Source organism: Carcharhinus amblyrhynchos, chromosome 6 (genome assembly GCF_965287045.1).
Source record: "Carcharhinus amblyrhynchos chromosome 6, sCarAmb.v2.hapA, whole genome shotgun sequence".
Classification (NCBI taxonomy): domain Eukaryota; kingdom Metazoa; phylum Chordata; class Chondrichthyes; order Carcharhiniformes; family Carcharhinidae; genus Carcharhinus; species Carcharhinus amblyrhynchos.
This window is the reverse complement of record NC_137329.1, coordinates 85,987,190-85,999,861: the sequence shown is the minus strand read 5'-3', so window position 1 is coordinate 85,999,861 and position 12,672 is coordinate 85,987,190. Positions and strand designations below refer to the sequence as shown.

General features: G+C 42.6%; 1 protein-coding gene across 4 annotated transcripts in view; it reads right to left on the bottom strand.

Annotated features, from left to right (window-relative positions):
- bicd1a (bicaudal D homolog 1a) overlaps positions 1-3,622 on the bottom strand; it is a 240,415-nt gene extending 236,793 nt beyond the window's left edge. For all 4 annotated transcript variants that reach the window (XM_080190860.1, XM_080190863.1, XM_080190861.1 and 1 more), the window contains exon 1: positions 3,177-3,622. In XM_080190860.1, coding sequence (XP_080046986.1) covers positions 3,177-3,398 — 222 coding nt within the window. In that variant the 5' untranslated portion in view covers positions 3,399-3,622. The remainder of the gene's footprint in view (positions 1-3,176) is intronic.
- Between the last annotated feature and the right edge of the window lie 9,050 nt (positions 3,623-12,672).

Below are 12,672 nucleotides of genomic sequence, written 5' to 3'. Positions count from 1 at the left end.
ATCTTCCCTCATCCTATAAACACTGAGACCAACTGTATATATACAACACCTTGCTTGAGATTAACTAACTCCAGTCTAGGGATTCAAAGACATGACATTCTTGGTTTGTAGAACTACACTAAAATACAAAGCTTTTAATAAGAAGTCAGGAACATTGTTTAAAATATTTTTCCATTAATGCTAAAAATGGATAAAGTCCTGTGATGCAAAAATCCTTTCACTACAGTATGTTCTCTTTCTATAAAAACAAAATGGCTCATGTTGCTTTAGGACAATTTACATAGTACTTAACTATCACTCTGTCTCTACTACTTTACTTCCTTTCAACTGTGTCACATTGCTGACACTGTAGAAATGTGGGGAAACTATTTAAAACTATTTTCAAACATAGCCTATATGTTACATGTAAAACATGAGTTTTGTTCAATGTTTGCTTCTGCTACTCACATTCTCTCTCAACAGCAGAATCCCTTGATCAAAATACAATCTTTTGGCCCAGCTTTCTCCATATCCATTCCACTGGCACTAATTCTCTCTGCAGATTGTGTTTTTTTTTGCCTCTACAGTGTCTTGCCCACATCATTTTATATATACATATATATATATGAGAGAGCCAGGACAGTGAGTGCCCTTCAGCTGTTTAACCTCACAGAGCAAAATAACTAGGCGAGATTCCATCCCCACCCAATATGTAAATATATATATGCTATATCGGCAAGAGATCAAGCTGGAACCTTCTTGGTTTGCATCGATCAATTCCATAACTGATTATCTATGAAGTGGCTGTAATGTGTGTAAGCCTATTACCTACAGTTGTTATACCTTTTTATGATATCAGTGTCAGGTTGTATGCACTGAAAATAACAAAAAGCAGCTTTGTATTATTTCACCAATTTCACTTTATATCAATCCCTTGAGGTTTTTACTATGTGGCCCCTGATCTCTCTGCTATCTTTTGCTCCACACTTCCCTTTTCAAATGTTTGGGTTAAGCATTCCTACGTGCAGCCAGTCAACACCTCTCCCACATTGAATGACAGTAGGTAGTGCCTTTGTTTGGCGGAATCTCACTACTCCTTCTGGACCTCATTTCTCCTTGACCATCCCAAGTGAAATATTCTAGTGTCATGCAAAATTAATCTAGAAGTAGATCAAATGTAGACAAAAGATCTCCCTGTGAGGATGTTGCCCAAGTAATGGTGTGTCAGGGTCTGGTCAAATTGTTTCATAGGTACACAAACCTAAAAATCATGAACAGCAGTCACAAGCAGCTTATTTTATCATTCAAAGATTCTATTTTCTTTTCCCTGTAACACCAAAAAATGCAATGATTGGTTTATTGAGAGTGTATTTTGAAAGATATTCTGTGCGTACAAATGATAACATAATGCATGCCCATAACTATAGTTAGTTATCGAGTCACCTAGAAATATCAATACCTATTCCGTAATTAGTATATTATTTCGCTGCTTACATACATGCCAATAAAAACCTCAATCTATACCCTGCAAATAGTTGATTAGAACAGTGATTTACAACATTAAATAGAGACAAGATGTGGGATTGTTTAGTAATCCACTGCAGATTTCTTTGGAGAAGAGAAGTCTGAGAGGAGATTTGACAGAGGTGTTCAAATTCAAGAGAGGTCTTGACAAGGGTAGACAGGGAGAAACTGTGAAAGGATCGTGAACGAGAGGGCACAGGTTTCAAATTGGTAAAAGAAGCAAAAAAGTGATACAAGGAAAAGCATCCACGTAGCGAGTGGTTAAGGTCTAGAATGCACTACCTGTGAGTGTGGTGGTGGCAGGTGACCCTACAAAAGGGAACCAGACTATCATCTGAAAAGGAAGACTGAGCAGGGTTATGGGAGAGGCAGGAGAATAGCGCAAAGTGAATTGCTCATTCAGAGAGTCGGTGCAGACAGGATGGCCTTAATGGCTGTCCTCTGTGCTGTGACAAGTGTGCTTCTGAGATTATTCATTCCGAACATAAACATCAAGTATGAGGGGCATGGTGCACCATCAGCTGGTGTAGGTAAAGAAACCTCACAGCAGTGAATTGGTGACATGGAGTTATCATAAATAGCAAGGGGATGGATATCAGGAGAAATCAGTTTCAGGGTTTAGTTAATAGCTGGAATCCATCCTGATTTCACTTTTGCCATCTGACCCTTTTCACTAAATGACAGTTTTTTCAGTATTGACGGTTAGTAATTGTTCTGAAGAACACCAGCTATGTATCAATCCCACAGATACTGTGGCCAACACTGGGATTCACATCAATGATTCAGGAGTCATGAGTGACAGATTTCAAGCAGAAATCGCCTTCCTCATGCTCTTTCTCCCCCTCTGTGAACGCAGTTGGAGAGAGGGGGTGAGCTGTGGAAATGGCATCTGCTCCCTCTGGCTGGAGGAGGTTCTGATTTCAATAGTGTCTGCCATCCACCACCCCCCCGCACCCCGTACCCCGCACTAAGGGAAGTGATGCGATAGATGGCAGCTTGCCCAGGATATTGGGCGCACCGACACCGAACTGTGTCTCTCCAATAACCATCTTCGGAAAGACAGAGATTGATCTCTCGGCTTCTCCCGGAGAGCACGGTGTTAATTGCAGACAGGGGGAGGAATCCTGCTCCTTCGCTGTACAGTGAAGAGCTGAACCTGTGTGTGTGTGTCTGCGGAAATGCTGCTTCCCCAGCCTCCCCACACTGCAGAGCTAGAGCCGGGTGGAAACAGCAATGGATCGATTCTGGTGCCCAGTGCTCAGAAAAGGGGGCTCTTCATTTTGTTTTGAGTCACGTTTACAATCCGCAAGCCATCATTTAAAAAAAATACACACTAAATACTGACTGGCTCCCATTGCTGATAGACTATCCGCTGTCTCTCTCTGTAACACTAACTGCTATGTTACAACCCCACAGTAGGAGGAGGAAGGGAGACCAATCTCCTTGTTGAAGGGTCACAGCTTCCCAATGTGTGTGACTGAGCTCAGCATCACTGTCCCTCTGGACAAAAACATGTCCCGCACTAACAAACTCCTGTACACTGGGCTGGCTAGGGAGCTATAGCAATGGCTTTGACATCAACTCCTCACAGTGAATCTCTCTCTGGTCCTGGGTGTGAGCCACACAGGCTGCGTGCTGTGAGGCGTCTCTCCCTCCCTCACCCACCCACCCACCTCTTTCAGCTGCTCCAGCTCATGTCTGACCGTCTCGTAGGCGCTTTCCAGCTCGTCGTATTGCTGTTTGAGCGACTGCTTCTCCTCCAGCACCACCAGCCCGTACTCTGCAGCCTGGATTTTCTCGTGGGTCGTCTCGGTTAGCTCCTTAGCCAGCCTCTCGATCTCAGCTTTGTAATGTTCCACATTCTGCAGCTGCAGCAGCTCACCTTCTGCGGCCATGGCCCTGGCTGAATGTTAAAGAGCCCCTAACAGTGTGTGTGTGTGAGAGAGGGATAGAGAGAGAGCACCTTGCAGGGAGAGGTGGCTGCAAACACACACAGAATGGGAATGAAAGAGAGCAGCCGATTCACCGCCGCTGCATTGGCAACATTTCACCTGCCGTCACCTTCCCTGCTCTGCCCAGCTCACACACACATCTCTCCTGATGTGAAGCTAGCCGCCATCTCCAGCATTACACAGTCTGAACCTCCCTCTGCCACTGACGTCAACAACAGCAGCATAAACCCCATTGCAAAGGCAAAGAGGCAGCACCTCTGAACACAGCGCTGCTCAACATTCCCCAATCCCAACTGCACACAGCATCCCAGCTCCGTCTCTCAGCACCAACAAGGCCTCCCACCATAAACCCATTGGCACCGAGATGGAGCTCCCCTAATCGGGATTATCCCCATCAACGTTCAGTGTTTGAGGATAATCCTATTACTGGTGGAGTTGGAATTTCCTCTCTGGATAATCCAATCACTCGGAGATACTGCTCCATAATCCTGGAATAAACCCATTAAAAAGAGCTCCAACATCCTGGGACAAAGCCAAAGGCTTGGAACAAAAAAAAGTCAATCCCAACCAAACTGTGGATTTTAATATCCAGAGGAATCTCATCAGAAAGGAACTGCATATTCAGTATTTGTGTGGTGTCAATACAAAATCATCTATCAGAAGTCACAATATTGATATCCCAGGTTAAATCAGTATCCCAGAGCCCCATATCACTGACTTAACCCATCCCATGGAGAGGTGTAGTCCAAAGACAAACCTGAACAGGATATTCCAAGATACATATAATTAATTGAGAATAGAAACTCAATATTCCAGTAAATAAATATCACAACTTAGAACAGTCCGAATAAACCAGGAGTAAATCAGTACGCTATCAATTAAAGTGTCAATGAACTGAGCGCCAGTTCCCAGGACTCAGTGCGGATCCACATAACATCCAGATCAGATCCCCATTACACCCAGTACCAGATCACCATCACACCCAATATCAGATCCCCATTACACCCAATATCAGATCTCCATGACACCCAGTATCAGATCCTCATTACACCCTGTACCAGATCCCCATAACACCCAGTACCAGATCCCCATAACACCACCAGAGCCCCAAGACACCCAGTACCAGATCCCCATGACACCCAGTACCAGATCCCCATGACATCCAGTGCTAGATCCCAATGATGCCCAATGCTCAATTCCAATTACATGCAATGTTGCAGCTCAATTGTACCAGGCACTAGATGCCAATTATATCCAGTATTAGATTTCCCTTGAGAAGGTGGTGATGAGCTACCTTCTTTGAACTATTGCAGTCCACTGGTATAGTGCTGTTAGGGAGGAAATTCATGTATTTTCACCCAGCAACAGTGAAGGAACAGTGATATATTTCCAAGTAATGGTGTTGAGTGACTTGGAGGGAACTTCCAGGTGGTGGTGTTCCCAGGTATCTGCTGCCCTTGTCCTTCTAGATGGTAGCAGTTTTGGGTTTTGATGGTTCTGTCAAAGGAACCTTGTGAATTGCTGCAGTGCATCTTGTGGATGGTACTCACTGCTGCCACTGTGTATCGGTGGTGGGGGAGTGAATGGTGAAGGTGCTGGATGGGGGTGCTAATAAAGCTTTGTCCCAGATGATGTCAAGTTTTTTGAGTGTTGTTGGAGTTGCACTCAACCAGGCAAATAGAGAGTATTACATCACACTCCTGACCTGTGCCTTGTAGAGGGTGGTTTGGGGAGTCAGGAGGTGAGTTACTCACTGCAGCCTCTGACCTGGTCTTGTAGCCACAGTATTTATATGGCTGTTTCATTTCAGTTTCTGGTTAAAGATAACCCTCAGAATGTTGATAGTGGGGTACACAGTGATGCTAATGCCACTGAATGTCAAAGGTTAGATTCTCTCTTGTTGAAGGTGGTCAATGACTGACACTTGCGCGGCATGAATGTTACTTGCCACATATCAGAACAAGACTGAATGTTGTCCAATTTTTCCTGCATATGGACATTGATTGCTAAAGTGTCTGAGGAGTTGCAAATAGTTCTGAATATTGTACGATCATCAATGAACTTCTGACCTTATTGCTGAAGGAGCTGAAGATGGTTTGGACACTTGCCTACACGGATGGGTCAGACCTATGCCACACACAGCAACACCAAAAGCACTTCACACCTGATGATCAAGTTCTTACCTAAAATTGCTACTCTCACATTCCCAGTTTCTGGTTGACTTTGGTTATAGGTTTTTCTTGGTGCACACCCTGGACTCTTTAAACCATATTCCTACTCACTCAGATAATTTGATCTGACAGTGAAGGAGGCAAGAGATCAGATGGCCCAATTCCCAAAGAACAAGGTGTCGAGTTTTCTGGACAGCAGCAAATCTAAGCACAATTTAGTGATGTTGATGTACAGAGGAGTCTTGACCAATATGTCGCTACCACCCAGGATCCTTACGCTCACATCTTTCCTGATTGACTTAGCGAAGACAACACACAAACTGATAGAGGAGAGAGGACTCTCTTGCCCAATTCCAAATTTGATTGGAAAGTTATCTGTGGCCCACCCATAGATTAAACCTCAACAGACATCAGAATAGAACAGTTGGATCCAGTGGGAGATTACCTTCTTGCAGAGCATATGTGCTGTACTTGATGTGCTGTACAAGCTAATTGAGCATGTGTCCATCATCCTGTACTGTCCATAAGTACGAGTATACCTGAGCAGGGCAAGGTTAGGAGAGATTTTCCTGCCAGATACAGTGTAGATCACCAGCTCCAGAAAAAACCTAACTCAATGCACAGAATTTTGTAATCTATGTTTAGCACTGAAATTGACAGCCAGTTTATGATCTCCTCCCTCTCCCTTCTACCATGCATAGATAAAGGTGATAGTACCTTTCATCATGAATTCTAACATGCTATTGACGTATACTTCAACAGTTCTGGACTGATCCAATCGTATACAACTCAACAAAGAAACAGTCGCATCCAGGAGTGTGCAATTACCAGAAAGCCTTTGTTCACTCATCCAAAGTTAGCAAGTCCAGATTCTCCCACCCGTTGTCACTTAAAGCCTTTGAGATATAGAATAGGTTTGATTGAAAAGACATGTCTGGGTGCTAGAGCCCATTACGCCTTATGCCAGAGCCCATTACATCACACATTAGATTACAGTACACCTCAGGTTCGAGCCCCTTACATCTAGTTTCAAAGACCATTACACCATGTGTTAGAGCTCATTACACCTAAAGTTACAACTTGGGCAGAATTTTCCCATCCTGCTTGCCATGGGAATTGTAGCAGGCAGGTCAGGACCATACAAGGGTCTGTTGCCCTTGGGCGGGGTTTCCCCGCCCAAGGGCAACACGGCTGAAAAACCCTGCACTTTGTGTTAAATCCATTATACTTAGAGTTAAATCCCATTACGACTAAAGTTTGAGTCCATTCATCTCATGTTAGTGCCCATTATACCTGGTGTTGAAGTCTACTGCACCATGAGTTAGAGCCAGTTGCACCTTGAGTTAGAGCCCATTACATCTCACATTACAGTCCATGTCAGAGTCTGTTATACTTTGTGTTAGAGTCCGTTACATCTAGTTTTAGTGCATAAGTGTTAGGTTTCACTCAAGCCAATAAAAGAAAGAAAACATCCCACGGTGTTGAAAAATCACTATTGGAAATGTGAGCTGTCCACTTTACAAATTTGCATAACATGCTCTGTGGGCTATTTTAAAGCAGCAATGCCCCATTTATTATAAATAGATAGCATCACCACTGAAGCTGCAGGCAGCAGAATGTCATTCAAACATATTCGGCAATCACCTGCTTATATTGTTACTGTCAATGGGAGATTAAAGTGTTTTAAATTTATTAAGTTTTGGTGATAGATATGTTACATAATAATTAAAATAATACAAATCAAAAATGGCAGGGGGCGGACAGGTCAAGCAGAAGTGATTTATATTCAAAATGCTTTGTGTTTATTTTAATTGGAATGTTTTTCCTATATTACAGTAGTGACAACAATTGCCAAGTACTTCAAGCATTTAGGATTGCCTTATGATGTGGCAGACGATATGCTGCAATCTCCTTGTTCTTACAAAGTTAATACAATAATTGAATTCCTCCTGATACTCGATTGTCTTCACTGTTGGAAGAATATTTGTTTCAGCATAAGAAATTGAATTTAAAATACTAAACAAATGACCACAACAGGGAACCTGCCATCTGTCCTCTGAGCAATGTTCAATATCTATAGGACACATGGGTCAGTTGTAATTGATCCCAATATTAAAACCAGCTTGCGGTAATAAATTGAAAGCTAGCTGAATGAAGAACTGTGACAACCAATTTACTCTCAGTTCCCTTGCCCTGTTCAATAATCTGAGATGGCCTCAACAATTAATCAGCTGCCTCGCAAAAGCAGCTAGCATAATCAAGGGCCCCATGCATCCCGGACATAATCCCTTTCATCTTCTTCCATCTGCTTCACAGCGCTAGGGACCTGGGATTGATTCCTGGATTAGGTCACTGTCTGTTTAGAGTTTGCACATTCTCCCTGTGTCTGTATGGGTTTCCTCTGGCTGCTTTGGCTTTCTTCCACATTCTGAAAGGCATGCTGGTTAGGTGCGTTACCCAAACAGGTGCCAGACTGTAGCGACTAGAGGAATTTGATAGTAACTTCATTGCAGTGTTAATATAAGCCTTACTTGTGACTAGTAATTAAACTTTAAAAACAGCTTCTTCCCTGCTGCCATCAGACTTTTGAGTGGACATACCTTATATTCTACGATTCTGTCCTAGGATATATTAAGTTGATCTTTCTCTACACCCTAGCTATGACTCTAACACTACTTTCTGCACCCACTCCTTTCCTTCTCCCTTATGTATCAATGGATGATTTGCTTTGATTGTATAACATGCAAGAAACAATACGTATCCCAATACATGTGACAATAAAGAATCAATTCAAATCAAATTAAAAATAATCAATCCAGTTTGAAGGATGTCATTTGAAAAATCCATTTTGCAAACCTAAACACATTTCTTGACAACTTATAATGAATGCTGACACCATAACTTATTCAAGGTAAAATTAACAATTATCATTTATTAGCCACCATCCACAATGAAGTCCACATTTAATTTATGATATCATTTCTCTCAATCAGTTCAAAGAGATATTTGTTCGGCCAGTACGATACTGCAAGGTTTGTGTGTAGGTAACTTGTGAAAGCACTCTCCACACCATGTACTTTGCTTAAAATAAATCTTCATACTCCCTGACCGGGTTAAGAAACCGCCTGGTGTACTGACAAACCACACAAAGCAGAGTATCCCAATTTCATTTCCTGAGCTGCACCAAGGTGTCATCTTCAGACAGGGCTGGAAGACAAAACATTACAATTGGATTCAATAACCCTGATTCAGAATAGTGAAAAAAGGAAGAAAATCTCCTCCAAATCGTTATCCAGTGAGTCTACAAAATACGTTTGTTTAAAGGGGTGCTGAGGACAGGGATCAGGTTGATACAGGCTGCCTATATTTTGGATGGGCTGTTGACACTATCACTCACAAAGGGTGTTTAGTCATGTAATGTACCAGTCAGGTGCTGCACCCATGGATGATGTTCCAACATGAGTCAACGCTTCAGGAAAAGGGGGAGAAAGTCAGCCAAGGACTTTTTAAAAAAAGATGACAGTATCTCAGAGCTGTGTAAAACGATGATTCATGTGGTATATCCTTCAACACTTATCATCAAACAGTTTGTTTATTGAATCAAGATTAAGAATCCAACTTGCATTTTATTTTGGCAACAACATGTCTGACATACACAGAAACCAAACACCATGTTTGAAAGTCTTCAAATCGAATGAGTATGAAATTCTTGTAAGTCGCTTTTCTATTTCATTGATGTCAAGTGCACACCCACTTCATTAATCTTTCGCATCAGAATATAACATAGGTTGGCAAGAGCAAAGAGTTAGAGACCCCATGTGTACACAGGAGGTACTACTAAAACTGAACCAGCCAACATTTCACTAACACACAGCACTGGCAAGCTTTCCGCTGCTTATGACATTATGACTACTTGTCCAAAAAGGGCATTGACTTATAGAGCTAGCCAAAACTATGTGGGAAAAATTCTAGCCCTAGCTCAAATGATAGGCAAACCCCTCTACATAAATAACTTGCACTGATATAGCACCTTTACAATAGCAAAACAAATCCCACGGTACTTCCCAGACATAAAGTGAGACAAATTAGCAATAAATGCTGGCAATAAGTGATGTCCTTGTCCCACAATTGAATAAAAACAAATTACATCAACCAAGGTATCATCAAGGAGCCAGTTTGGTCAGTTAATTATCAACAATACTGTAAAGCATATTTCAACATATCTGAATGTCTGAATCCACTGCTGAGGAGATCAATTCTGATTTCCCATTAGATTTCCATCTTCTCTTGGAGTGGAGTCACCAGTTGGTAATGAACTAATGAAAAAGCATGGTTTAAAACCCACACTGATTAGAGAGCAAGAAATGCCTCCAGTGTAGCATGGGGACCAGCACAGCGAAAATCCCACCTGAGGCTAATGGAAAATTCTGTTCTGTGAGCCTCGCCTGCCCTGGAATCAGATGATGCCAAAATTTTACTGTCTCGCTGGCTCCAATTCCAGGGCAGGTGAAGCAGTAGAATTACGGCATCATCTTCCTGACCATAGAATGGACAAATACCAGACCCCATCAAACAATAACTCCATCAGATGCTCCAACAGTAATAGCCAGTTTCACTGCTGCTCAGTTATAATAGATCATTAACCTGTGGTTAATGAGTGAATGTGGGGACACTCATTCTCCAGCAGTTCCCATCTGAAGCCTCAGAAGTTGCAATCATCTATATGATGAATAAATTTTATTCATTGCAAGCACATAATACAATGATGCTGATCTCAGTGAAGTTTAACATTCACACAATACCTTTGCAATGGGAATAATATATAGCTTATTTTCCTCTTAAAAATTAAAATCTGAATACATTTTCATTAAATCTCAGATTCCAAGTTATCACAAAGAACCACTAGAGATAATTTTATTAGGATTCAACAATGCAGTTTGTTATAGGAGTTCGGGATCAACCTAAAAAGATTAATAGATCAGGATCAGCTAATTTAGAGTGAGTATGGTATAGAAAAAGTACAAAGTACCTGGAGTTACAAAGATACTGTTTGCATAGAAACACATATGACCACTGTCAGAGAATTTAAAGATGCACTTTTAAAACATATTACACTCTGTATTAAAAAGTATACACTTTAGCCAATGATACACTGCCCCAAGACATGATGGGATATAGCTGAGTAAAAAGAGCCACATTTCTTGAAAACATAAGAACATAAGAAATAGGAGCAGGAGTAGGCCATCTAGCCCTTCGAGCCTGCCCCGCCATTCAATAAGATCATGGCTGATCTGTCGTGTCTCAGTTCCACATTCCCGCCCTCTCCCCATAACCCTTAATCCCCTCACTTATCAAAAACCCATCAACCCGCGTCTTAAAAATATTTAGCGAGGCAGCCTCCACCACTTCAACGGGCAGAGAATTCCAGAGATTCACCACCCTTTGAGTGAAGAAGTTCCTCCTCAACTCCGTTCTAAACTGCCCCCCCTTTATCTTGAGGCTGTGCCCCCAGTCCTACTGTCCTTTCTGAGCGGGAAGAGTCTCTCCACCTCTATCCTATCCATCCCATTCATAATCTTATACGTCTCAATGAGATCTCCCCTCATTCTTCTAAACTCTAACGAGTACAAGCCTAGTTTATTCAGCCTCTCCTCATAGCTCAACCCCCAGCCTAGTAAACCTCCTCTGCACTCCCTCCAAGGCCAAAATATCCTTGCGTAAGTGCGGCGAGCAAAACTGCACACAGTACTCCAGCTGCGGCCTCACCAATGCCCTATACAGCTGCAGCAAGACCTTCCTACTTTTATATTCAATCCCCCTCGCGATGAAGGCCAGCATCCCATTCGCCTTCCTGACCACCTGCTGCACCTGCAGGCTGGGTTTTTGCGACTCATGCACAAGGACCCCGAGGTCCCTCTGCACCGTCGCCTGCTGCAGTTTTTCGCCACGTAAGTAATAGTCCTTCCTACCATTATTCCTACCAAAGTGGACCACCTCGCACTTGCCAACATTAAATTCCATTTGCCAGTTCCTGGCCCATTCGCCCAGCCTATCTAGATCCTTCTGCAGACTCTCCACACCCTCCATGCAATTTGCCGTTCCACCAATCTTGGTGTCATCAGCAAATTTCGACACCCTACACTCGGTTCCCTCCTCCAGATCATCTATATAAATGGTAAATAGCTGAGGCCCCAGCACCGACCCCTGGGTCCACTCCACTAGTCACCAACCGCCAATCCGAATAGCACCCATTAACCCCCACTCTCTGCCTCCTATTTGACAACCAATCCTCTATCCATGCTAACACCCTATCCCCAACTCCATGCCCCCTGACCTTCTGCAATAATCTCTTGTGAGGTACCTTGTCAAACGCCTTCTGAAAATCAAGAAAGACCACATCCACCGGCTCTCCTCTATCCACATCCTCATAGAACTCCAATAAATTTGTCAGACACGACTTCCCCTTAACGAAACCGTGCTGTGTCTGCTCTATCAAGCAATTCCCCTCAAGATGCCTCGCTATTTCCTCCTTGATGATGGATTCTAACATTTTACCTACAACAGATGTTAAACTAACCTAAACTAAACTAAAACAATACAGTTACTGAGTGAACCAAAAGAGCCCTGTTATCAGTGTGGGTCTCAGGCAGTTAGAGCAATCCCAGACAGTTGAATGAATAGAGCAATATATCTTCCTGACAAGGAGTTGCTAGGAGACAGAGATAAAGAATTTAATTTACGTATTTCCATACCATCAGAGAATAGAGTGCTATTGGTCAAGGTAAATGATCTATACTAATAATGATTGGCTGCCATCTGACAGGGTGAGCAGAGAGGGCAGGTAAAAGACTTTTGAAAATCATATAATTGTAATATCAAAAGCGATGCAATTTAGAACAATTTGGGCTGCTTCAAATTGTTCTCCAAGTGCGTGGACTATGCGTCTTCAACTCGAATTACTGCCTCTGTGCGTTCTTTGTATTTGCTGAGCCGTAATTAAGAAGAGAAATCTCTCACGTGAAAATCAGCATAATACATAGGTCTCT